General features: G+C 45.7%; 1 protein-coding gene across 2 annotated transcripts in view; it reads left to right on the plus strand.

Moving 5' to 3' along the window:
* The first annotated feature begins 1,178 nt into the window (after positions 1-1,178).
* LOC306804198 (alpha-2-macroglobulin-like protein 1) overlaps positions 1,179-26,687 on the plus strand; it is a 30,362-nt gene continuing 4,853 nt past the window's right edge. For both annotated transcript variants that reach the window (XM_079310474.1, XM_079310473.1), the window contains exons 1-34: positions 1,179-1,367; positions 1,965-2,148; positions 3,365-3,415; positions 3,760-3,904; positions 4,542-4,594; positions 4,904-4,924; positions 5,450-5,609; positions 6,221-6,305; positions 6,702-6,831; positions 8,086-8,194; positions 8,748-8,857; positions 9,620-9,784; positions 10,070-10,294; positions 11,134-11,197; positions 11,672-11,817; positions 12,346-12,492; positions 13,490-13,663; positions 14,654-14,759; positions 15,299-15,407; positions 15,493-15,718; positions 15,925-16,051; positions 16,192-16,313; positions 16,484-16,535; positions 16,844-16,927; positions 17,517-17,693; positions 18,889-18,970; positions 19,058-19,214; positions 20,581-20,655; positions 21,390-21,543; positions 23,001-23,182; positions 23,588-23,803; positions 25,021-25,142; positions 25,876-25,966; positions 26,550-26,618. In XM_079310474.1, coding sequence (XP_079166600.1) covers positions 1,300-1,367; positions 1,965-2,148; positions 3,365-3,415; positions 3,760-3,904; positions 4,542-4,594; positions 4,904-4,924; positions 5,450-5,609; positions 6,221-6,305; positions 6,702-6,831; positions 8,086-8,194; positions 8,748-8,857; positions 9,620-9,784; positions 10,070-10,294; positions 11,134-11,197; positions 11,672-11,817; positions 12,346-12,492; positions 13,490-13,663; positions 14,654-14,759; positions 15,299-15,407; positions 15,493-15,718; positions 15,925-16,051; positions 16,192-16,313; positions 16,484-16,535; positions 16,844-16,927; positions 17,517-17,693; positions 18,889-18,970; positions 19,058-19,214; positions 20,581-20,655; positions 21,390-21,543; positions 23,001-23,182; positions 23,588-23,803; positions 25,021-25,142; positions 25,876-25,966; positions 26,550-26,618 — 4,188 coding nt within the window. In that variant the 5' untranslated portion in view covers positions 1,179-1,299. The remainder of the gene's footprint in view (positions 1,368-1,964; positions 2,149-3,364; positions 3,416-3,759; positions 3,905-4,541; positions 4,595-4,903; positions 4,925-5,449; positions 5,610-6,220; positions 6,306-6,701; positions 6,832-8,085; positions 8,195-8,747; positions 8,858-9,619; positions 9,785-10,069; positions 10,295-11,133; positions 11,198-11,671; positions 11,818-12,345; positions 12,493-13,489; positions 13,664-14,653; positions 14,760-15,298; positions 15,408-15,492; positions 15,719-15,924; positions 16,052-16,191; positions 16,314-16,483; positions 16,536-16,843; positions 16,928-17,516; positions 17,694-18,888; positions 18,971-19,057; positions 19,215-20,580; positions 20,656-21,389; positions 21,544-23,000; positions 23,183-23,587; positions 23,804-25,020; positions 25,143-25,875; positions 25,967-26,549; positions 26,619-26,687) is intronic.

The raw sequence follows: 26,687 nt of genomic DNA on the forward strand, positions 1-26,687 counted from the left end.
GGACCAGCCCAGGGCTTCACATGAGCCTTGCCAGTGTCCCCATCCTTCCTTCAGGAAGGAAAGAACTTCAGCATTTTATTTTATTTTGGTTGTCTTTCTGTTTTTTTTGTCTTGCTAGTTTAGACTTGAACTCAAAACCCATTTTAATTCTGGAGACTCAAATATGGTCCCAGATCAGTGACATACAGTGCTTTAAACCTGAGGTTTATCTGCACTGTCACTCTAGGTTAAAGGCTGGAGTGCCCCTGTTACATTAGACTGTGGTTTAAGAGAGTGGGTACTAAGCACATAGATGGGGCTGTGCCAAAATAAATCCAGAGGATTGCTTCAGCCAGCAGTAAGGCACAGTGGATGGCAAATTCTCTCTGGCTCATGTACCTTTGGTTGTGCTCTGCTAAAACACAGCAGGGGCTGGGACAGAATGAGAACATCCACCTTCAAGTGAGGTGGTAATTAGAGGGCAAATTCACTGTGCACTTCACTGCTGCCACTCAGGAGATGGAAACAAGGGTGCAGTGCCCAGGGAGAGTGTGGAGGAGATGGTGTTGGTGTACAACCATTATGGCTGGGGGAATCTGCCAGAACACTGGGCATCCAGCTCGGGCATGTGTAAAATAGAGATTTGATAAAATACGTGTGGGCTTAAAATGCCATGCTTTATTTGGAAAGGCCAAACAGTGAACTATGAGAGGAGCTGGCATAGGGAGCAGGAACTACCCTGGAAGAGATTCTGTACCCAGGAAGGCTGGGATGGACAGAGGCATGGAATGGAGGTGATTTGTAAAGGTTTTTACTCCAAGCTCAGAGCAACCACTGGATGAGGGGAAGATCACTAATGTTGCTGTTTAAAAGCTGAGGATAAAAAAAAACTGTCCTCAGCTTTTCTACAAGCAGAGGACAGTAGCTGATGGGCAGATTTGGCTCTCATCAGATACTACAGCCAGGATCCAGACCAACCAGAGATGAGATGAGAGTCTCCCATGTCCCCTCCAGCCCAAGTTAGAGATATGTATTTCCACATATCCCCCTTCTCAGGGATATGTCCTGACACCCACAGCCTGGAATACCACCTGTGGGTGGAGAGCTGTGCTATGTGGCCTTCACTCTGCTGTTGGTAGGAGCAAGTAAATATTAGCTAATGTCATTAGCCTAGGAAAGATATTATCTCCATATGTTAACTCCCCTACTCTTTGAACCTAGGAGTATCTGAGGAGGTATTTAGGATTGCTCCAACCCATCAGTAGACACAGCTTTCTCCTCCAGTGTGGATCTTGTCAGCTGTCTGCCCCAGCCCAAGCAATGGGAGCACCACTGCTCCTCTTAGCCCTGACCCTGTTCCCAGTTGCAGCTGCAGCAAGCCTGGAACCGTGAGACTCTCTCCTTTTGATTTGGGGGGGGCTTGGTGGAAGGGCCTGTGCTTGCAGGGTGGTGCTGAGGGGCTGTGCTGAGCTCTTTGGCATCACAGAGCTGGATGGTGGGGCCTGGCTCCCAGGAAGGCTGAGCAGAGGCAGCTCCTGTGGAGTCCTGGGCATTGAGCAGGGACAGCCCTGTGTTGGCTTGGGCAGGAGCTGCACTGTACACACCACAGAGCTACAGCAGCCACAGGAGCTTTGCCTCTGTTCTTGCTGTGCTGCTGGGGCTGAAGCCTGGTGAGGATGGAAGCCTTATGCCTCAGCTGCTGGATGTTTGGCTTCCTTGGCTTCCTCACACAGCCTTGCTCTGTGTACTCACAACTGGGGCATCATGGACTGGGCAGCTGTGTCCTGGCTGGTGGCAGGGTGGTGACACTGGGAAATTGGGAGTTCTCTGGAAAGGAGTTTGAAAGTGCTAAACTTCCTTCAGTGAAGTCCTCCAGACATTTCTCACCCTTGGTCTACCTCTTCATAAAAGCAGCAGAGATGGATTCTGGCCTGTCCAGAATTCAGCCTTTCACTGGTCTTTAAACATGTACTGCTCTCTTCCAGTCACTATTTGGTGGTGTTCCCTGCTATCATTCAGCAATCCCACGAGGAGAAGCTCTACATTCACTTCAGCTCCCTAACTGAGGCCATCCACCTGGCTGTCACCCTGCAGACAAAATCCCAGAATCACACACTGGTGGAGCAGGATGTGGAGAAGCCAGGCACTTTCCAGAGCATCACCTTCCAGGTGAGTGTAATGTGGCTACTGATTTGACAGTGGATGCTTGCACACAAGAGCACAGAGCTTCTCTGGGCACACTGTCCTTTTCCTTGCCATAGGTTCCAGGCAGGCTGAGTATATTTCCCTACCAGTGCTAGGCAGAATACAACAGTGTCCTGGAGTCTAAGACAGTAGGGAATCTTTCCTGTGTGGAAAAAAGCCTGTTCTTTTGATCTGTATCTGCACATTTTATCCTACTTAAATCATGATGCTAAACATTTATTTTCAGTTTGTACAGCATTTTGTCCATAAAAGTGCTTGTATATGACAGCAAAAGTCAGTGCATTGGGAATACCTTCTTTTCATCCTTGTTTCCTCAGGAGCCTGCCCCTTCAGCTCCAAGAGGACCATTCTATAAAACTCCAACTACATTGCCAGATGTAGTTATAGCCTGCACAGCCAAGCATTGAGCTCGATTTAATTTAGCTGTGATGGCACTGAACCCACAATGAACTGAATTTCACCAAGGCAGTCTGGATATCTCTGGAGTAGCTTGAGTTGCTGTCATTGCTGGGTGCTGTAGTTAGCTTATCTAATTACACTGACTACAGAACCTTCAGCTACATTCCTGGAGAGCCATGGAGGTGTGTGTGGTGCTGAGGCTCTACAAACTGCCCCTGTCTTCCTCTGCACAAATGCACTTTGCCTAAGCCGTGACTGCCCTGCAGACTCAGCAGAATTCAGGGAGGGGATGTAGTCACTTTTGGTTTTTACATCAACATGACAATGATTAACCAAGAGTTTGGTGCCAGCCCTTATGAGAGAGCAAGTCCTGGTTCTGGAAAGCTGAGGAAGTCTGCTGTTAGCAAAAAATTAAAATCACCAAAAATATCTTTCTCCTGCTGAACTTAGTCTTTCTGATGCTGAGATGTCCTGTATTTGCCTCATCAGTATCTCATTTCCCATTACTCCTGATCTGATTTTCCTATGGTTTTACTTAGTTCCATAAAACTCTCACATTTATGTTAAGTGGGAGAATGACATGTTGGTCTGTTCATTGTTAAATTCATGAACAAGGAAGTGACTGCTTCTCCCTAGAATCACAAGTGGGTTACAGAGTCATACAGAAGAATTTGGACTCTGAAGTTTGGGGATTTTTAAACAGTGAGGTGATGTCTTATATCTGTGATAAAATGCAAATTTTCTATGATTTTTTTTTCCCCATTTCTTTGTGTCAAACTAGGTGCCAGACCTCATGTTAATTCCCAAGAAAACAGATGATTCTGAGACACAGGTAGGACATGTCTCTTGTCTGCCTCCTCTCTTACAAATTAGAGGGCTTCAGCCTTTCCTGTGCCTGAGCCACGTTGATGCTGGAGATGCAGGGTGGGAAAGACAGTAAAGAGGAAAAATAAATGTGTTAAAAAAAAGAGGCAAACATGACAAGCAGAAAGGCAAAGAAAGAGAATGAAGAAGCTGGACAACAAAAAGAAGACTATGACTAGGAAAAAGAGAGACTTAAATCACAGGAGATGAGAGGAGAAGGGGGACATTGGAGATTTTGGGAGGACAAGTGCCTCTGGTTCTCTTTCAAGATCTTTGTAGTCTGAGGTAATTTTTTTTTTTTAAACCTGACAGTCAGAGGAGGTGGCTTTTCTGAATGTCCTGATCCACAGTGAAGACAATGTGCTCCTTCAGGGTCAGAAGAAAGTTCTGGTCAAGCCCCAGAAGAATGTAATTCTGATAGAGACAGACAAGGGCTTATACAAACCTGGAGAAACAGGTAAGGCAAGAAGATGGCATATGAAAATGGAGAGGGAAGGGTCAAGATAGCAGCCACACCTGGAGGGAAGATTTCACCAAGTGCAGCAAGCTAAGGTTGTTGGAGATAGAAGGAACACATCTCTATTACCCAGTGTTTCTAGGAACAGTCTGAGTCACATATTCCCCACCAAGGAATGCTGCACCAAATTCCCAGCCCGCTGCTCCTGGGTGTTGTTTTGGTGTCATATCTCTAGTGAGACCTAAAGGGGAAGTCAGAACTCCCCAGGACTCTCCCTTGAAGACTTGTTAATGTTTGAGTAACACCCAGAGTGTCAGTTCCAACTGTGGAATCCCAGAGTCCCCAGAGTGTTCACAATATGAATGGACTGCAGACAGACCCCACTATAGATAACCCCACTGTTTGCCCCAACTTTGTAATCTTTCTAGGGAAAGGCTGTGGGCTTCTGCAGCACACAGCTGTGTATAGAGCTCCCAGACAAAGCCCTCTGGGGTAGGAGATGCTGGGGAGGGCTGTTTGGGAAAAGACCTGAGGTAAACAGAGACATGAATACTGGAGCATAGAAAAGGAGAAGCAGGTTTGTGCAAGTACATGTTGCAAACAGAATGCTTTACTATGTTTTTCTTTATATTTACAGTGAAATTTCGAATTGTGAACCTTGATGAGAACCTTAAGGTCATTAAAAATGAGGTGAGTATCACCTTGTGCCTTTTTGGAAGTAGGAGTTTCAGTGTGAGACTCATTGAGAGGCTCATGAAGGAGATATGTCCCTTCATGCCTGTTAAAGCACATTATTTATTCTAATAAATTATCTTCTGAGGAAACCACTCATCCACTGGTCCCTTGCACAAAGACCAGTGTAAGCTGGCACAGAGGGAGGAGGAGATGTACTGTGGGGTCTGGATGGGGCAGAAATTTCTGCTCAGGCAGAATTCTTTATACTGGTTCACATGGATGCTGTTTTACAAAACTGAGACTGTGTTTCTCTTGTTTTTGCAGTATTCCCAGATATGGCTGCAGGTAAGTGACAAAGAAGTGAGCAAAGGGATATGTCTGTCTCTTCTACTGTGATCTTTTGGTCCCAGAGTTGTGCCACAAATGTAACCTCATGAAGTTATCGTTACAGTTCAGGTTCTGATGAAGGTTTTTCTGTGTGGTCAGCCTGGGTTCTTCTCAGACCAGTGCCTGTAGGGCACATGGCTCAGCAAAAGAAGGGCAGTACTGAGCCTTGGCCCAGCACCCTGGCTGCACAGAGCACAGGCACAGGCACTCAACAGATGCAGCACAGCCTCCTCTCCCTCCCATGGTATTATGGTATTGCCACTTCCCAGTAGCTTTACTGTTCTTGGCAGCCTTTGCAATCCCTAAGTTTACTGAAATAATACTGGGGGGAAGTGAAGGTATCTCTCCTGGTGATCTGGAGTCCTCTCTGCTGGGTCAAGTTTAAGCCCTTGCAGTGCCTTCTTGTGCCTGACTGTGGCTGGACCCACCAGGTACATGTGCTCCCAACATGACTCATGGCTCTGTGTGTCCTTTCTCAAATAGGATCCTGAATACAACCGTGTTGCTGAGTGGCAGAATGTAAAGTCAGATCATGGCATTGTGGATCTATCCTTCCCCCTGGCATCTGAAGCATCCCTTGGGAAGTATACCATCTCAGTGCAGCAGGGCATGGCTCAAAAAACCTTCAGTGTTGAGGAATATGGTGAGACTCCAACATCAGAGGGGAGGGAAAAGCAATATGGGTGGCTGGAGGAGAGAGCAGGGTGATGCATCTGTGTTCATCCCACCTTTTGCCTTGGGAGAACAACAGAATGGGGACAAGGATGGGTGGGTCTGTGTGCACACCTCACATGGGGCTGGAGGTTCTGCAGCTGCAGAGAGTGCAAAGGAGAGGCTGTGGGCTGACATCTACCTGCATCTGGGTCCTGCATTGAGCACATTTTGCTGCTCAGTGTCAGTCTTTTCTGGGCTAGGTTTGTCATCCACTCAAGCCAGCTGTTACAGTGGGAAGTGGAATCGTGCCTTGGTCCCATTAATTGGCATTGGTGAAGACAAAACCCGGTGCCATTTAAATGTTCAAGCTTGACTGAGCTGGTGTAGAAAGCAGTCCCATGTGCAATTGCAGCAGCAAATACAGGGTGGTGTGGCTGGAGAGAGTAACTCATTTGCAGCATGGTGATGAAAAACTGGGGACATTATTATCTTTCCCTCATCTGGACTGCAGCTATAACACAACTTTTGTCAGTGTCCATACTCATCCATACCATCCATTGGTTTTTTCCCTCCATCCTTATCTTACTTTCTTCCATACAGTGCTGAAAAAATTTGAGATGAAAGTTGAGCACCCTCCACATATCACTACAGCAGATGAGGAATTTCAGCTGAGTGTCTGTGGCAAGTGAGTATGTGATACTGTTGTGATCTCTGCCCCTTGACTCCACTGTCACCTCCAGATTTCTCATAAAAAAGAAGTGATCTTCCACTTGTCAGTATGACCTTTTGGCATTATCCTGTGTCTTGGGGAGACAGATCACTCAGATCACTCTCTGGGATGGGCTCTTTCTCATGCCTGGTCACTTAGTGTGAGGCTGAAGGACACTAAAAATGCTGGGCATAGTGGGTGGAGAGGGATGCAAAATGATTTGAAAGGATGAGCTAAAGGTCCTGAGCAAACAAGGCACAAAGCTCTCCGGGCTTCACTTCCCCTGATGAGGATGGGAGGTGTCCTGTATCAATATCCCTGCTGACAGTCAGCAGACAGGCTTTTGGTGAATGTTTCTCTCTTTTGACATAGGTATACTTATGGGATGCCTGTTCAAGGGAAAGTAGAAATTGCTGTTATGACATTATCCCAGGCAATAGGAGCATGGAGGGCAATGGAATACAATTTTACAAGTTTGGCGACTCAGAAGCAAGGCGGCTGGGTAGGTGAACAAATAGGAGGTTCATGTGCTGGAAATGTGTTTCTGCCCCCTTAACCTGCCTCAATGCACCTCAGATGGCACCAGCCTGGTCAGACTGTTGTCTTCTAGCTGCTGGACATGATCAGACCATTGATTCCCCTTCCCTGTTGCTGGAATTACTGCTCTAGCTGTGCATTCCTGACTCTGTGCTTTGGGAAAAGGTGTAAGCCAGGGGAAGCTGTGGTGCCTGGGACCTTTTCCAAGGGACTGTATCACACTGTATGCAATCAGATCACCCCATCAGGTGGGGCTGTTCAGATCACTGCCCTATTCAGCCCTGTGACCACTCCCACCAATTAGCAAGCTATCAGAGCACCACATGGACTGTGGATCCATGCCCTGTTTCTTGCTCTGTCCCTGCACAATAGGTCATCTTAAGATTGCTGATGTCTGGTCTGAAATAATATCCGTTGCTGGTTACACTTTCTTCTCATCTGTGTCCATTATTTTTTTGTGGTTATTCCTCAGATTTGTTTTTTCCCACGGGTTTCAGATGCAGCTCTTTTGGCCTGAGAGCCACAGGAAAATATTTCTAAATGTTAGGCGAGCCAGCAATGAGCCAGAATATAAAAATCTGGCTGGATCTTTTAAAATGCACTCCAGCTGGAATGCTGTGCAGTCTTAGCTGTGCAAAACATCAGCTGAATGCCAGCTCCACATGGCATGTAAGAGGCCCTGGAAGGTTCTGAGGATCACTTCACAGACATGGCTAGAAACACTGGCTGTACCCAGGCTCTGCCTCAATTATTGGAAAAGCTCTTGCCATCTGTACCTGGCAGCATGCCTGTGTTTAATGTGGCCATGTCACAGGAATGGTCATGTCTGGAAAGCCACACTGTCAGGCTTTATTCATCAGGGCCATAGCATTTCAGGGAGACCTTTAGCTCACATAACGAAATCCATGCTCTCTCAGCTACAGGATTTGGGCTGAATCCAGTCTCCTGAGTTTCTCTGTGACATAATTAACTCTTATGTGATTTGCCTTAAGTACTTTTTTTTTTTTTTTGGACACTTTTTTGATGAGTGTTTAATCCAAGCATATTGATTATCTTTTCTGCTTAAGGTATCCATGATGGGTTTCTGCAGTTAGGGTTTGGGAGCTTTCCTCTGTTCCAACAATATCTGGAAATACTTCTTTGGGATTGCCTGGCATCTATGGAACAATTTGTCTTCCTCCACACCACACTTTTTCTCTCTGTTCTCCTCTCTCTGCAGACAAATAAGGATGGCTGTACTACTTTCACAATAAAGACAGAAGCTCTGGAAATAAGTGAAGCTGACAGCTATGTAACTGTATCAGCAAAATTGGTGGAAAATGGAACAGGTACTGGATAATAGGTGAAGCACTGTCTTCTTCAACTTCTTCAAAGGCAACACCTTTGGTTTTGGTCTTTATGTGGCAGTAGAATTTCTTTTAAAAAAGTAACTTTAAGGTTCCCAAATCTTCTGTCATGGTAACAGTCTCTATTCTAGTACCTCTTCCATCTGTTTTCACCAGATTTCCTAATGCTCTTCCCCATTCACCTCCATTCATAAGTGTAAAACTCTTTAGTGATTGTCTGGATACCAGGGTGTTTCTCAGCCAGTTGCAAAGTGCTGGACTGTTTATAACAAAACAGTCATCTAGTTTCCCTTTATCTTCAAAAAATATAAACAAATAAACATGTAAATAAATACTTATAGGCTATGATGCATCATGTTATGTTATGAAGCAGGAAGCCCAGAAAGCTTGAGAGAATAATATCCTAGAAGAATGTATTTTCTCTCCTAAATTTAGAGCTTGTAGATGTTGTAGGCAATGTTGAACTGCCTTTTTTTTCTTCTGCTTCCCTAAGAGCCCTGCTTCAGATTCAACAGATTTTTCATCTCCCATCCAGGAGCCATTTCTGTGGAAACAGCTTTAATTCCTGTGGCAATGATAATGAAATCTGTGGAGTTTATCAACCTCCATCCATTCTACAAACGTGGGATACCATACACAGGGAAGGTAACATTCATGGATCCCTCCTCTGCTGGGAATGCATCACAGATATAGCCTTTTGTAGGAAGAAAGGAGCAGTCTCCAGGGAAGTAAATGCTGCTCTGCTGGCACCCCAAAACTAGGAGTGAAGCCTCCTGAAGAAGAAATTTTTTTCTCCCCATCCTAACACAGTATATTTCCTGGACTGGAATTCTGGGGCCAGCTGCAGTTTCTGGAGACTTCCCCAGGAGCATCTCCTGAAAGTAATCTGTGCATATGGGATGAGGGTGGTGTCAGCAGGAACAAAGCATTCCCTTTGGATGAAAGCTCATGGTAACTTGGCAGAAGTCTCTAAAGCCTTGCATATCAGCTCACTGGCAGTCATTTCTGACTCAGGTCCCTGTGGTGGTGCTAGGACTGCTGTCCTGGGGCTAGAAACACTTTCATCTGGGCCAGTACTGACCCCAGCATGGAGGGCAAAGAACAGCAGAGGTTAAGTTGTTGGGGATAAATCTGATCATCAAAGATCCTGCAGCAATATCCAAGAAACATCTCAGGATCTGAGGAATTCACCTTTTCTCTCAATAGAGGTGTCTCACTTGCCTGTATTAGCATTTTATTCCAGTTCTGAATAGTTCAAATTGTTGGTTTCATGTATTTATTGGACTTTTATTTGGATGCTTCCAACTGGCCAGAAAGCTAGAAGGGCTGCGGGAACCCAGTGACAGAAGCAATTAATATTATGCACTAGCAGTGCCTCAGAGTCTGGCTTCCTCCACTTCCCTACAGATATTCTGCCACAGTGGAAAGTCTCCCCTCAGAAATGAAACAGTCCATCTAATAGTTGATGTCAATGATGAGGAGACAGAGCTGTCATTCCTCACAGATGAAAAGGGGGAAGCTCACTTCACACTGGATACCACCAGTTGGAACAGCACGATGGTTTCTCTGAGGGTGAGTATCAGCCACTGAAAATCTTTTGTTTTCTGTCCCCCATGAAAAGATAAAAGAGGAAAAAAAAGATTGTGGTCAAATCTACTAGATTTAGATTTTTGCTGAAACTTTGTAACAGGAAATCTCATAGAGACTTTAAAATGACATTTCAACAAATTATTTTAAGCATACAGAAGTGCAGTCTGCCATCAGCTCGGGTGGTAACCGAGTTTCAGCAGGTGTGCAAGTTGCCCTGCATCTCTTGATCCTAATTGTACTGCCACCTTGTGTTTATGTGCTGGGAAGGGTACCTACAACCCTTCACGTGACAAGAGTGCATTTCCTGATGAAAGTGAAGTAGATGACCTCCACTGGCTGAAGCCTTTCTACTCTGAGAGCAACAGCTTCCTCGAGATCACGGCCAAGAATGATGTGATGTCCTGTGATCAAGAGCAGGAAGTGCAGGTGGATTATATCCTTTCCCAGAATAAACTCAGCTCTGAAGAAGACCACATTGATTTCTACTACTTGGTAAGAACAGAAGACAGCTGATCCTCAGGGCAAGGTTATGCTTACTGGCATTTTACCCTTTTCTCACAGCACAGAGATACTCAGAGGAAAGATAAAGCTATTCCTAGACAGTTTGTGACCTGTGCTCTGCCCAAACCTGTGCCTGCTTTCCGCTTCCTGGACCTGCGCCTAGCCCCAGCTGCATTGCTTCGTTATCCATGTCTGACCTAAGCTTGGGTGACAGATTCCTGCCATTTGCCCTACTTTCTCTTATGTCCTCATGGATGGCAGTGGACGGCTAGCCTGAACTCTGCCCAGAAGATGTGTCCCAGATGGGGATACATCTGTCTGAGAACTCAGAGGCAATCTCTGGAGCAGCTGACATTCCCCCAGCTGTATTTTTGCAGGGAAAAGCTTGAAAGGCCCTTGCACAGGGCCTTGATGCACACCAGAGGTATGTAGCAGTGTTTTGATGAAATCCACTTTCAAGAAGTGAGTCAAAGCAAGGATGTGACTAAAGCTTAGCCAAGAGGTTATGACTGTCTTGGTTACTGAACTGGACTCATTTGTACAATCAAAAAGTACTGTATCCTAGTAATGCTAAGATCAGAGTTCACTGGGTCTTAAGAGCAGTTATCCATAGCTTCAGAAGTACCTCATGCTTTGCAGCCTCACCTTCTCATGGCCTACCCAGCTATGCCATCAGCATCTCTGCTGCAGAGCCCTGGAAATCATGTCCTGCCAGAGAAACTTCTGGGGCAACATTTATCAGGCGTCATTCTCTCTTCTTGTGTTCTTTTCACACTCTCCTCATGCTCTTGGTATTCAGACCCTGAATGGTGCTTCTCTTTCTTTTTCAGGTGATAGCAAAAGGCAAGATCCTTTTCAGCAGAAAGAAGAAGGTGCCAATTACCCAGCATGAGAGTGAGTAAAAACATGAGAAGAAAACTGACCACTCTCCAGTGACTGTCTGCAGGTGTTATTCTTATAGTAGTATAGTGGGAAACATTGAACTGAGTTCTGAGTGGTGATCCTTCTAAGACCAACACAATCTCCCCTCAATTCAGTGTCTTTCTAGGCAACTGTTCTCCTTCTATCTTGTCTAATTGATCTAATATCCAATCTTATGACTTCACTACTAACTTGTACCTTTGGAGAAGACAGGAGTCAAAGAAATGGCTGGTATGCTTGATATATTGTTAATTTGTGACATTGTCTGTGTGGGGTGTTATCCATGTCTTGACCTAAGCTTGGGTTATCCATGTCTTGACCTAAGCTTATTCTTATCTGCAGGTAAAAATTATCAAGTCCCTCTTCTGATTCTTAATGTGTGTCCCACTGCAATGATTTGATTTGTTTGGATGTTGTCCCTCTCTTCCTTGCTGCTGTCTTGTGCAGATCTGCAGGGCTCCTTCTCATTGACTCTGCCTGTTGGCAATGACTTCCTGCCTCACATCAAGCTTCTGGTGTATGCAGTCTTCCCGGATGGAGAGGTGGTGGCTGATGTGGAGCAGTTTGAAGTAGAAAAGTGCTTTAGACATAAGGTGAGCAGAAATCATACAAGGAGTGTGACAGCATTGTTGATCTGCTCTGGTCTGCTGTAGTTCCTGGTCCTGTTTTATCCTTGTCCAAGTGGTGTAAGCTGGATATGTGCAAAACCAGATGTGCAGTATTTTGGGTGGGAAATGAGACAGGTAACCTCCTTTTCTCTGAATACTCAATCCTTGCTCAAAGAGTAAACCAGGTCCCCTTGAACTCTTTTTGCCCCCATTCCCTGTTACCGACTTGGGAACACATTGTCCCTCATACGTTCCCTAACACAGGAAAGAAAACTCCCTGTGGTAGTCCTGGATCAGAGGGTGGTGGATGTGTGGTGGTAGAGGAATTTTGGCTAGGACTGTGTGCACTGCAGCCTCTTTAACCTTTCCAATGGATTTCCAGGATGGCCTGATTCTCCCCTCATCCCCCTTCCCTACCTTATTCAAAGTCTTCGCCTCTGCTACCCAGACACATAAGAGTCACAGGGTCCCACCCTCCAAGGCTAAGCCCCCAGAACTTGTCTTCTTTTGCAGGTGGAACTGGAATTCTCACACAAGGAGGAGGTCCCAGGATCAGCAGTCAGGCTGAACCTCAGGGCTGCTCCAGGGTCCTTGTGCTCAGTGCGAGCTGTTGACAAGAGCGTCCTGCTGCAGAAGAACCAAACCCTAACAGCAGACAGCGTGAGTGCAGCCCCCCTGGCTACCCCCCAACATCTGCCTGCCTTCTGCCTCCATGCAGGAAGCCCACAGTACATCCCAGGACAGCTGCAGTGTTTGGTGGCTGCCCTGCCACGCTCCTTCTTCAGCCTCTTCTGAGTGCCCTGGCAGGGTCCTCTTATCCCTCTGCCCCAGCCACTGCTGAGTTATAAACTGCAGATCAGTGGTTCAGAGCAGTTCTGTAGAAAACTGTAGCTAGATGAGAGCACCCAGAGAACACAGTGGCTGGTGAAAAGTATTTTGTCAGCACCCAGGTGGATTCTGAGTATCAGAAGGGTTGGAGACATCTACCTTAAAGCAGCTGTGTGTTTCAGAGTAATTAATTTAAAACTTGTAGCAAAAATACTGCAAAAGTTAAAAATCCTAACATAAATCCACAACATGTACCAGAGATAAAACAGCTATGTGCCTCATGCAAAGTCGTAAGTTAAATTATGGCAGTACAGTGTGTTACGAAGAAGCTTCACCAAATCCAGGGGGACACACTACACCTGTTGATAGGGCCCACAGTGTGATCTGGTGGTCCATATCATAGGGATGCTGTTCTAGTGCAGAGAACTTGTATCATCTCCTAACAGGTATTTAAAGTAATAATCTTTAGGTATGTAGGTCAGATGTGCCAGTTCTTTGTGCTTAAACAGAAGCATTTTTATCCTAATTTTGCACCTTAGTGTTGAAAGGCTTGAACTGTCCTGCAGCCTAAAAGCCACTTTTCTACATCCACTGCTTGGATTTATGTCCTTTAGTATATATTATCCTATATATGTGTCCTTTAAATTATGTCCTTTATGTCCTACATATATGTCCTTTATACTTATGTGCTAGTGTAAGCTGTGTCAGTGCCAACTTCCTCAGCTGCAGAGCCCTTCAATATGTGACAGAGGGCTACAGCCCAGAAGTCTGACCCAGGCACGTGCTTGCTGGCCAGCTCTGTTTGAAGGGCCGTGCTTTTCCCTTGCAGTTGTATCAGGAATTCTTTGAGGACAGCTTCATGGTGGGAGGACGAGGCTTGCCTTACCGCCTGGAGGATTTTGAGGCGTACCCTTGCCTGCCCCAGCTGCCCAGCCCCCACAGAAAGGCTCAGATGGGTGCACCGTGGTACCAAAGTGAGGCTGATGTCTACAGCCTGTTTAAGGTGAGTGCCTGCACCTCCTCTTAACTTTTCCTGAGCTGGTGAGGTCCAATATGCTCTCCTGAATGCCTACAAGAAGTCATCTGTTACTTGTTCAGTGTTGCCACACTCCTTTGGGGACTATGGGGAAAGATGGGTAAGCATAGTACAAACCACCTGACAAGAAAAAGGTGGTGAAAAAATGAACAAATTTACTTCAGCCTCCCATAACTACAAAGGGGGAGTGGCAAGAATACAGCAGTAGCACCTGAGCACCTCACCATATTGTGACCAATCACCACTTGGCTATTATTTTATTTACAAACTCTGTGTTTCATTGAGTATCTCCTCACTTATTCTCAAAGCAGTTTTACTAAAAGAGAGTCAGTTCTTTCACAGTTTGGCTTTATAGCTAACTGTCAAGACAAACAACAAAATAAACTCATGTGCTAACAAGCATGGTAGCCAGAAAAGTGTTAACATGTCTGCTAACTGAAATGCAAGAAGTGCTGCTTCTGGCAGAATGCTCTTTAATAAAATATATGCAAGTTGAAGCACCTCAAAATAGGAGAAGGGGATAACAGCACACTGAAAACAACCCAAAATATAGTCTGAATTGCATGGGTTTCTTAATTTGACAAAACTCTACAATACAAATATAGACCCTGATTCCCTAAAAAAGGCTTGTTATTGTGCTGTCTCCTAGATGATTATTCTTTAGACTATGTGTCATTGCTGAGATCAGGCATATGAAGTGCACATCTAGTTGAAATCTACTTGTATGAGAAGTAATAGTTGGTCCCAGTATTCCTCAGAAAATGGTTTCCATTCCTCATGCACTGGTCAGACTCTGAGCCTATAAGGTTATGCATATAGATATAAACAAACAGCATTTTGTAAGTGTTTTGCTGCTGGCCACCAGCCCCCATTTGATACCCATGATCACGAGATAGTTTCAACATTCCTGTTTCCCTTTGATTTATCAATGATTTACTGTCTGTACTATTTTCCCAGAAACTGCGCATGAAAATATTTACCAACACTAGAGTCAAGAAACCTGTTTCCTGTGTGCATCCAGGCTTTGAAAGAAAGATATATCTAAGAAAAGAGCCTATTGTTGGTAAGGAACGGGCATGTGCAACTTCCTGAGAGAAGGGTCTTCCCTCTCCCAGGTCTGGCCAGCCTGCAGCTGAGACAACTGCCCCCCATCCTGCTGTGTTTCTTGATTGTGTATAAGAGCAACAAAGCTTGTGTCCATTTTAATGGACCTGATTTACAAATCACAGGTACAAGCTCAAATCTCCATGCTTTCTTGGTGTCCCTGTGTTTTTCATACAAAGTGTAGTGTGCTCTCTGCCAGCACTTTCACAGATTATTTAAAGGAGTGTGACTCCATTTTAGCGTGCTGTCTCCCCCTGGATCCAGACCCATACAGATCTGCCAGACTGAGCCTTGGGTTAAACTCTATCCACCTCTGTCTTCCTAAAGCTCTATTCCACAAAAATACTCACACTGTGTCAGATTCTCATTGAAACACCAGCACTCATTTTCTCTGTCACAAAACATTTGTGTTTTGTGTTGGATGGCCTGTGAATGAATAGCTAGTTTCACCTGTAGCTATATGTGCTGTTTTCTGATATATCACTTGCTTTATACCAGGCCTCCAAGCTACCCATGCTGATTCTAAACCTCACACTGATGAGAAGGAGAAGCCAAAACCACGGACGCTTTTCCCGGAGACTTGGATTTGGGATTTGGTCTCTGTCGGGTTGGTAACAGCCCCTGCCTTCCTTCCCCAGAGACACTCCAGGGCTCCTTCTAAGCAAGTCCTCCTCTTCTGCTTCCTGCTGTAGGGATGATGGACAAGCATCTCTCCAAGCTGCTGTACCTGACACCATCACAGAATGGAATGCCAACACCTTCTGTGTTGCCGACACTGGCTTTGGCTTCTCGCCTCTGACCTCTCTCAGGGTCTTCCAGCCCTTCTTTGTGGATGTGTCACTGCCATACTCTGTCATCCAAGGAGAGACTTTCAGTCTAAGAGCCACTGTCTTCAACTACCTCAAGGACTGTATCCAGGTGAGTTCCTTCAGGTGAGTTTCCCCAGTTCCATGGCTTCTGTCAGAACACAAGGTTGAGCCCTCTGAGCTCCTCGGGAGCCCCAGGTGCTGGTATCTGGGCCATAAAGCACAACCCCACACTTTCTGACCCAGGGTATTTGCTGCAGTGCAGTGCCTGTTACTAACACTAACCCAATGTGTGCTTGTGCATCCAACCATGCTCAGGTCCACACCAGCCTCACAGAGACCCCAGAGCTAGAGGTGGATGCCTGTCCAAGATGCCAGTTCAGAAGCTGCCTCTGTGCCAACGAAGCAAAAACCTTTGTGTGGAACGTGACGGCAACCAGGCCGGGTGAGGCTGGGCAGAGGGATGTGTGACAGCTCGTGGGAGGAGGGCTGGAATTTGCCCATGTCTGCATGTCTGGACCTAATGCTCATACACAGAGCTGTCTGCTCTAAGTGCTCAGCACTGTGTCCCTGTGCTCCCTACAGGCAGAGTGAACGTCACCGTGAGCAGCGTGGCAGAAGAGTCACACAGTCTGTGTGGTAACAGGATTGCTGTGACACCTTTGCAGGGAGGCAGAGACACAGTGATAAAATCTCTGCTAGTGAAGGTTGGTCACATCCCAGGTGGAGAACCCCTGGGGACAGGGGTTTGTCCCCTGGGGCAGTCAGCAAGATGCTAAGAGGAAGTTTAGCCCCTTCTTGGACATCAGACAAACTTGATAAGTCTTTTCTGTCTTCCCTATCTTCCCTGTCTGAAATACTCTTTCTCCATCTGCAGCCAGGAGGTGTCCTACAAGAGAAGACCCAAAATGCCATTCTCTGTCCTGCAGGTAGGGGACAAAAATTCCTGACTGCTGTTGATCATGAGATCAGGATGGAAGGGGCAGGTTAGTGCAAATACCCAGAGGTGGGGGAGAATTAATCAGAGAGCAAGCACTCCTGCCTGGGAGAACAACCACTATAATTTGTCTATGTCAGTCTTTTACCTGGCAAAATTTCCTGAATTGAGGCATTTGTTTGCAAGTCTTGGCTCCTGTGACTTGATGTCACATTATGCTTCACCTGGGTCTCCTTGGATGCTACACTTGTATGAATGGCTTCTTCCACGGGATAAGTGTCTGGATTCTGCCTTCCCCAGATAACACTATCTCTGAAGAGTTCTCCCTGACTCTGCCTGCAGAAGTGCTGGAGGGATCTGCCCGAGTCACATTCTCTGTAATTGGTGAGAAAGGCTTTCCCTGCTCTTGGGTCTGTAGGGAAAAAAAACTTGCACAAAGCTTTGGCCTTATTGATGCATTGACCCAGCTCTTAATGAGATCATTTGTAAGGGGTGTGATGTTGGCCTCAGAAATGTTGATTTAGTAATTTTTTCCAATATTTACTCCTCTCATAAGGAATGATTCTCAGCGATCCCCAAGTGTCTGGAGGAAAAGGCACAAAACAGGATATCCTCTCTGACTTCTGTCACTCCCATCTGCCTAAGTGAACCAAAACCATCCCTGCATCTTTCCACTAACTTTGTCTCTGTAATTCCTTTCCCACCTTAATATCCACCCAGGAATGACAGCTCTCTTTACCTTTCTTCAGACCCCCTCAAGCCTCCTTTCCTCCTCCCAGAACCATGATGGTCTCCCTGCTTGTGCTGGCCTAATGTAGGAGGGGTCACCAGAAATCTCAGCCATGTCTACTCAGGCAGGGACTGGCTCTGTCCTAGGATCCCATCAGGGTCTAGGGAAGACAGCAATCCTTTTGTTTCACACTGCTCAGTGTCTGTGCTTTTTTTTTCTTGTGTCTCTCCTCTCAAATGTAAGGTGACATCATGGGCCCAGCACTTCAAAATTTAGACCAGCTGCTAAGCATGCCCTTTGGCTGTGGTGAACAGAACATGGTCCAGTTTGCACCAAACATCTACATACTCCAGTACCTGAACAAGACCAAACAACTGAGCCCAGAAATTAGGGATAAAGCACTGAAATTTCTGACAACAGGTAAGCATTGTCCTTCTTCCTTCTGCTGCAAAATGAAGCTGCTAGAAATCAAGAGTGTGGGGCACAGACCTGGTGGGGAGCTGAAGGGCAGGAGTGGGAGTGACTGCCAGAGCTGTGACAAAGGAAGGTATCACAGAGCAAAGGGAAATGTCTCATGGAAAGAAAAGTTTCTGAAGAAGGCATGACTTATGTCTGCCAGTAACAGAGGTACTAAATCTGTTTTTTTGAGAAAGGTGTAGGTAATTAGTGATTTTCATTATTATGTGATGCCTGTTTGTTCCCTTATCAGTCCAAGGCTGACAGAAGCACCCTGTAGAAATAGGGCATCAGCTACTATTTCATGGAATAAAGAGTAGCCTTTGGGAGTAAAGAGGAGTTCAGTATCTTAATATTTTCCTGTATTTTCCAAAACATATTTTGGGGTCATGTTAATTCCCTCCAGTATAATCTGAGTTTAACATAGTGCCAGTGTCTGTCTCATGTTGCAATGTGCCTCATATTTCAGCTTGCCAGTCTCCTTGTCTGGACAGGATTTGACTCCTCTTTCCTCCTTTTTCTCTGGTACTGCAAGCATGTACTGAGAACATGTACATGTGTCTGGGAGAGGAGGGCCTACCAAGAGAATGGTGGTGGCAGAGAGGAAAGACAAAGGGTAAACACTAAGGCTGTGAGGAGGGTGGAGGGAGAGCAAACAGATGCTGACAGCATTCTGCCCTCAGAGCTCAAAGGCATGGCCTTGTTGCCTCCTGTACATCCCATAAAAAGTGTTTCCTTGAATCCCAGCAGGGCTAGGAGCAGTGCTGAAGAGTAATTAGGGTTTAATTTGCCTCTTCTAGGAAAAGCCTTCCTCCTCACTCCTACTGCTCTTTGTATTCCCAGCTCCCTGGCACATGGGGAGCCATGAGGTGGCTGAGCATGTCACCCTTCTGCAAGCAGCAGGGCAGGTACCCACAGCACTTGCTCCAACCAGCTCCAGTGATGCAGAGCAGCAGCACGGCCACATCAGCAGTGCTGTGCAACTGCTCCTTGTCACACAGATGCTGTGGGATGCAGGGGAGCTCTGGGGGTGTGCTTGTGTCAGCAGCTCTGACTGTAGGACCTGCTGAAGCCTCTTGCTGTGGAGCAGTCTTCCCATGGCAAGGACACAGTCTGAGTGCTAGGGGTGCTCACCATCAGCCATGTCCTGTTGTCACAGGTTACCAGCGCCAGCTGCTCTACAAACACGACGATGGCTCCTACAGTGCCTTTGGCAAAGGGGATGAGCAGGGCAACACGTGGTGAGTGACCACAATTGCTGCTCTCACCCTAAACGTGCTTGCTGGTTCATCTCCTGAGCCTGGGGTTGCTCTGTGCCCTGCTCACAGGCTGACAGCTTTTGTAGCCAGGTCCTTTGGGCAGGCCAGCTCTCACATTTTCATCGACAAGGAGCACGTGCGCGGCGCTCTGCGCTGGCTGCAGGAGCACCAGCTGCCCAGCGGCTGCGTCCAGAGCGTGGGCAAGCTCTTCAACAATGACCTGAAGGTATGCCTGCCACACGTGGGGGGGGAGCAGGAGGAACTCCATGTCAGGCACTGGGTTGCTTCCTCAGCTTTTCCAATGGGAGCAGCAGCACAAAGCAATGTCCCCATGGCCTAGCACAGCTAAAGCATCTTCCCAGAGCTGAATGAAAAACGTGGCCTAAACCAGCAGTCATTTCCTCTGTGTGAGGTTTTAGACTCTGCTGAGTCTAAATTTCTTTCTTAATTTCGACTCTAGTCAAAAGACAGCAGAGCTAACTGTGCCAAGGCATTACAAAGGCTCAGGGAAATGAGAAATATTTTTATATTTTAGTGCTTGTCTAGAATACCCTGGCTGGATTCTCCCTCTTCTTGTACCTTACGGTGAACAATATTTTATGTGCTCTAATACAGGATTGTCTGGAGACACAGTTGTCTCTCCACTGCCCTAAAAATATGACTCCTCATGAAGCTTGGCATCCCCCAAATGATCCCTGCAGTGTAGCTGGAAATGCACCAAACTCTTGGTAAACATGCCCTAGAGCTTAGGTACTGAGCAGTGCTTATACAGCACGGCAACACTTGGGTTATTCACCTTTGTAAAGGTAGAAATAATCCACTCTGGTCAGATTACAAAATTGCCCATATGAAATACAAGGCAAATCTATGAAAGAAAACAGGCTGCTACATCAATAAAGCAAAGGGTTACACTTTTTTTTTCCTAAAATTTGGATGCAGTACAAAATAAAACCAGATTGTACCTGTGGAGTGTCCATTCTTGTCTGATTGTCATTAATTTCTTACCTTCAGCTTTCTATCTGGACAGAACTTTTTGGAATAGGTTCTGCATCTCCACCTGCCCCACATTTACAAAGTTTATTCTAGTCAGTGTGAATGATGCTTCTTAAAATCTCATTTTAGATGTGCTCTTGTCTCATATCTGGGGATGTAAGCAGAACCTCCCCAAGAATGAATGTCCTCTGAGATGAAAAGCAGCTCCTGAAAACCTGTTTAACATAAATTAACCTATAGTTTCTTCAAGTTAGATGACTTGCATGTAAACTTGTATAACTTCTTGTATACAAATCCTAAAAATCATAAAAAATTTATTCAAGTGTACAGTGGTAATATAGTGAATAAAATAAATTGCTTTACAGTTTACTTCATGCCTTTCTATGAGAAAGGATGTCTAGGCTGTGTGAACAACATGGCTGGGACTGCCCTCAACAGCAAACTTGCAGGATATTCAGTAAGTGAGCCTGGAGGGCTCCTGTCCAGGAATGCCTAGAAGCACATTGCTGTACTCTCTCAGATGCAGTGTTTGGGACTGTACAGTGACAGGCAAGCAGTGGTTGTGCTTGCCCTTCTCTGATGACTGTGTGTGCTTGCAGGGCGGTGTGGATGATACAATCTCATTAACAGCCTATATTGCTGCTGCACTGGTGGAGCTCCATCTGGAGAGGAATGTAAGTCACACCTGAACTCCTGCAGGGCTTGGGAGCGTGCTCCACCATTCATTCTTCCCCTGGTTGAGGTATCCAGCCTGGGCTGGTGAAAGGCTCTGTCATTCCCACCTTGCTACACAATAAGCTAAACAGGAAAATTTAAACTTGCTGAGGAGCTCTTAATATAAATGGCCTGATTTGCAGCAAAGCAGAGCACTTGCTTTTTCTAGCTCATCTCAAGGGAAACAGTTGTGTCTGAAAATAACAAAGGGCTTGCAGGGAGAGGCAATGCTTTTCATTAAACTGATCAACAGAGTTAAAGGAGAAAAAAAAGACAGGTATGCCCTGTCCCCTCCTCCCCCCAAATAAAAGTGGTGATCTTCAAGACAAGTGTAAACTGTTCTAGAAAAAAATAACTGATAGTCCAGGCTTAATGGTACAGTTCTAAAATATCATGCCCTTCAGGATCAGACACCCACAGCATGTGTGTCTGGTAATTCTGAACCAGCTTGTTACCAGACACTTCCTACAGCTGGATCCTCCAGTGTATTAGGAATCCCCTATCCCAATGATACATCCAGCACACCTTTGCTTTCGACCCACAGTCAGTGATGCTTTGGCCACTCTACCTCACTCTTCACAGTTCTGGGAGAGATGCTAGCACTAAAATACATCAAGGATGTGTCTGGCATAGATATTCACTACAACATGTTGTTTGGTCAGAGGAAATTGACCTGGTTTGATTCCTTTTTCAGGACACCATGTTGGATAATGCCTTGCACTGCCTCAAGAAGGTAAAACTTGATGAGACAAGCCTTTATGTCAAGGCTTTGATGGCTTATGTCTTCACACTGAGTAAGGACATGGAGATGAGAAAGCAGCTGCTGGATATGGTAGAGAAGGAAACTGGTAGGTTGTTGCTTTGGGGTCCTAGAGATCATGACTGTGTTCAAGGTCTGATATCTGTAGCATTTAATTGCAGTATTCTGGGAAATTCAGCTATTCACAAGTACCATTCTGTGTCAAAAAATCATAATTTATTCAAGCTATTAGAATCTCTAGTTCTCTCAGACTCAGGAAACAATTTCTAATCAAAAGCAGCAGAGGTGTTCCATGCTTAACTTGTGCAGTTAAAATGCTTATTTGTGTCATGACTCTCCTGTCATTCTTCAGCAATTCATACATAGTACAAGAGATCTTGCAGAGCAAATTTGTTTCACCATGTCTGTTCAGGTGCTGGTCAGGACATTTACTTGAAAAATTAGAACCTTTTGACTGCTTCCCCATTGCTGCTCTACTCAGCTCAGGGCCCTTGGGTGGGTGGACCTTTACTGCCATGCTGCTGAGCTTGGTTCTTCCTTTTGGCTCATTAGCTTGGGGAAAAACAGACTTCTGTCCTGAGTGAGGATGCTGGGGTGAGTGTTCAAAACACCTAAGCCTATGGTTAAACAGTTGGCAATATTATCTAAGTTGGTTCAAGTAAGTCCTTCCCCACATTTGCTTATCTGGCAGTGTGGTGAACTACATGGGGGGCTGAAAAATAACAGAAAAAATGAAGGGAGAGAGGATTTTTCAGTCTGACTAGCTACCAGTGTTGAGTGATGCTCACTGCATAGCCACATAAGCTGCCAGCTGGCTTCACAGGACAGCCAGTGGGCCAACTGGAAGGAGTAGATTAGCACACATTCAGGGCATTTCTTGTTCAGAGCTGCCTCTGTGATAATACACATGGAATAAAGGAAAAACCCTTCCACTGTGATAAGAGTAATGAAAGTTCTTTGTAGAGGGCCTTAGCTAAATTCTGAAGTCTTGAGGCTGGTATTATGCAAACTAGTGATTTGGTGGTTCTTCTTTCAAAAGTGAAGGTTTGTTCTGAAAACTGACTTTGAATTTAAAAGCATTTCAGGTTTTCACTATTGTACCATTGCAGAAGATTCCTACATGATTAAGCCTCATACAATTAAATTAAATTCTTAGCTGTATTTTAGTTCCCTACTACCATTGCAGCAAAATATTCAACTGGGCTCAGATGTATTCAGTGCTTGTGAGCTTGGATCTGAAGTGGGAGCTCAGGTCTTGCTTAAATTGCCCTTCATTATGCACTGCATGGTGAGGATGCCAGCAAAGTAAGTTGGGTAGTCTTTCCTCCAGTAGCCTGACAGCAATTCTCCCTCAAAGACTAAGCAGTTCTTGTACAATTGGTACAAGTGACTGGAAACAAGTCCTAGGGCTGTTCAGCACAGGGGGTCCCATTACTCTCTGCTAGGCAAATGCAGGAACAGCAAAAATGCTGAAGCTTGGAGACATAACTTTGAACATACAGGGCTCTACAGTTCTTCTCTTCCACATATTTCTTCCCCCATCAGCACAGCTACTGACATCACAATCCTCTGATGAAAAATCTTCTTCCAAGATTGAGACAGTAGCCTACCTCATCCTGGCTCATGTTTCCAAACCAGACTTGTCACTCAGTGATGCCTCAGTGAGCAAGCTTGTGCGCTGGCTCAGTTCACAAAGAAATGCCTTTGGAGGATTTGCTTCCACACAGGTAACAAACCAGGAAAATCATGGGGAAAAGAGTTGTTGTGCCTGGAGTGATGTGCACATCTCTCATGTGCACATCACTCTAGACCCATCCTTTACAGACAAAGGTGTATGAGCTGTGTTTGGAAAAGGGAGTGCCATGGGCAAACTCTTCTCTGTGTGGTGCAATTGAGATTACCCAGGGTCTCTGGCACTGCTAAGCCCAGAGCTCACAAGCTGCCCATTCCAGGTAACAGAAACCATCCTGCTGCCTGTGGCATAGACCCTACCTATGCACTTAGTGGGATAGACCCTGCCTGTCAGAGTGTGAATCAGGGCCATGAGGACTGTAGCTCTCTCTGCAGTCCCTGAACTGATGTGCTGGGTCCTGCATGGCCCTGCAGCAAGGTGACTCTGACTCTCCCTCCAGGACACGATTGTCAGCCTGCAGGCCCTCGCTCAGTATGCAGCCCTGCTTCCTCAGGACATCAGGGATGTCAAGGTGGCAGTGAAAGGAAAGGGGGCTTCTCCACTGGAGTTCCACGTGCACAGGAACAACAAGCTGGTCCTGCACCAGGCATCTCTCCTTGCAGACACAGGGACCTACACAGTGCAAGCGACAGGCAGGGGCTGCGTTTACGTCCAGGTGCGTATGCCTAAGGAACAGAACTCACAGGCTTTACCTCTGACTGCTGAAGGGAGGTTTGGCTTTAAGCAGGTCTAATGCCTCAAGTTCTGAGTAGGATTTTGCCTTCTAGGCAGAATCATGTAGAACTTGAAAGTGCTCAGGTGTACTTTGTTGACAGGGTTTCATGTAACCATCTCTAGTATCTTAGAAATGTCTCAGCTTTGCTGTCCTATTCTACAGAGGCATGTCATTATTAAAAGACCAGTAAATCTGAAGCCAGGAATCACAGAGAGTCAGGAGACAGAAAAGTACATGCTTCTATTTTGAATGTGTGTTGTTGATGTCACTGCTTCAGGAGCTGGACACTGTATGTCTTCTGAGACAAAATTCTTTGGGTTGTTACCACATGCGGTCTACTTATTCCAGTACACCAACAGAAATAGTCCATCAGGAGAATACATCTTATTTTTCTGGCTGCTTTGATAGTCATTCACTTGTGAGCCATTCATGCAGCAAAGAACTCAAGTCACTCCCTGTGTCAACCTTTTTTGCTGGGTCACTTCTGTTTAGATGATGCCCACAGAGAATATTATGACACAGAGAATCTGCAAGCAGTGTGTAGTCAAGAGGACACAACAATTATTAATTGTTCATGTGTGTAGGAGGTAACTAGAGCCATACTGCTTGGCTACCCTTCCATACAGACAATGAGCATAGGACATCTGATGAGCACATGCTGGGGAGGCAGTCAGTCTCTACCAGGCAGGTGGAGGAAGATTGGACTATGCTGCTCTTTGGATGAGTGTGACCATCCTGCCTGCTGAGTTGTCTTCTTCCAATTTTTTGTTCTTCTTTCTTAAAGTATTTCAATTGTTTTACCAGTATTTTCCCTTTGAGACCTATGTCAAGAGTTAACAGCTACACTTCTTTCTCCTTGTGGGGCAGTGTTTTACCTAATGTGCTTCCTTGTACCTTAACAGCAATTTTTTATGAGACTGAATGAGGCTTTGAATCACAGGTAGCTGAGTCTCCAAGTTTTGGGTTGCATTTGACAGGTGTATCTGATGCAATGTGCTAAACAGCACATCTATGAAGAGAAAGTGCAGCTGAGTCCAACTGTGTTAGCCAGTGAGTCCAACTGTGTTAGCCACTGGCTACCAATCCTGGAGGCACAGGCAGTGCTTTACTCAGGGAAACTCTGGGGTGCTTCACAGAGATGTTCTCTCCCCCACCAGACTACTTGGTACTATAACATCCCACCACCAAAAACAGAAGAGGTCTTTGTCCTGCTTGTGGAAACAGTACCAAGAGAATGTGATGGTGTCAGGAAAGAGTTTGACATCCATGTGTCTGTCAGGTATGAGATCCCTTGAGGCTCTTTCTTCAGTGGAGAAAGGTATGAACCCAGCTGTATGGCTAGAACCTCATGAAAGCCTCCTGTCTGTAGAATCAGAGACACAGGATAATTCTCTTCTTCTCCGTGGATCCCAAGAAGATTGTTAATTGAGAATTAAGGCCTGGACAAGCATGGCAGTGCACTGGTAGTGTCTTGCAGAACCACAGCAACCATCTCAGGCAGCACAGAGCAGCTCAGCAGTCCCCAGAGCACCAGCAGCTGAGCTCCCATGCTGGGGGATGCTTGGCATGAGGTGCATCCCCTTGAATGTGAATCTCTGCTGGAACTAGACAGGGAACTCCAGTCCCTATCCATGTTTCACTTGCCTGCATCTGTCTAGGATGAGAGTCTTGATTCATAATCTCCATGCCTTACTGTCCTTACTGAAAGTGAACAATAGGAACATTTCCACTCTCAGCCTGTAACAGCAAAGGTCTTTTCCACCTGTTGGAGAGGGCAACAAGAAGCCACATTATTTCCACATTGACCATAATGCATTTGCTGCACAATCTGTGTCCATATTGAGTGAGTGGATGGGGACTACTTTTTGTCCCTTTATCCCACCAGTTAGACATGCTTCTGAGCTTTCATATCAGTCTAGGGCAGGGCAAAGTTTGGAAGTCTCCATTAGCATCTCCTAGAAATGCTGTGCTGCCTTCCACAACTAACGTGCTTGTCCCCTGACCCCCTGCAGATACGTAGGGGACCGTGGGACAAGTAACATGGCCCTGGTGGAGGTGGAGATGCTGTCAGGGTTCATTCCTGTTCAGAGCTCTGTGAAAGAGGTAAGACTTTTCCTTCGGCTTTCCTTGAGGATATCAAAATCTCTCTTCAGTCAGAAATATCCAAATATTTAAGAAGTGTCAGAGAATAGTCATTACAGGTGAAGATGTAACAGGCTATTTCATAAGGAAGCTTTCCACTTGCACAAGTGGTTGTGCAGTTTTTCATGTTTATAGGGAGGATTGTATACACAGGAAGAGGTCAGAGAGATGATGAAAAAGCACCTAGTTAGAATCACCTGGGGTGCATTGGGCATTGCAGTTACCAATGCCATTTTTAGGGATATTCCATAAAGTGGTGTTGAATCCCATAGCCTACATAGCCTCATACTAACCAGTTTTCCCTTTGCTACAAGTGATGAAAGTAGGAACACAGCCCAAGGACACTTGTACCAAAACTGAAAAATATTTTCTAAGGCTTGATGTACACCCAACAATCTCTAGTGCTGAGGAAGGCAAACCTGACTAGTCCTAGGCTAAGTGCTTCTGTCAACAGTGGTTCACTGACAAATACCAAACCTGCTGTGAAACAGGGAAGGCAAATAAGCTGATGCTAACCATGCTCATCTCTTGCCTTCCTATACAGCTGGAGAAGGTACCCCTCGTGAAAAAGACAGAGATAAAACCAGACAAAATCACAATCTACTTGGAAGAGGTAAGAGGAAGATCACAGGGAACTGCCTATTCAAGTAATAGCAACTGAAGTACTTTGTATGGGGACTTT

The sequence above is a fragment of the Erithacus rubecula genome (genome assembly GCF_903797595.1).
Source record: "Erithacus rubecula genome assembly, chromosome: 1".
NCBI lineage: Eukaryota > Metazoa > Chordata > Aves > Passeriformes > Muscicapidae > Erithacus > Erithacus rubecula.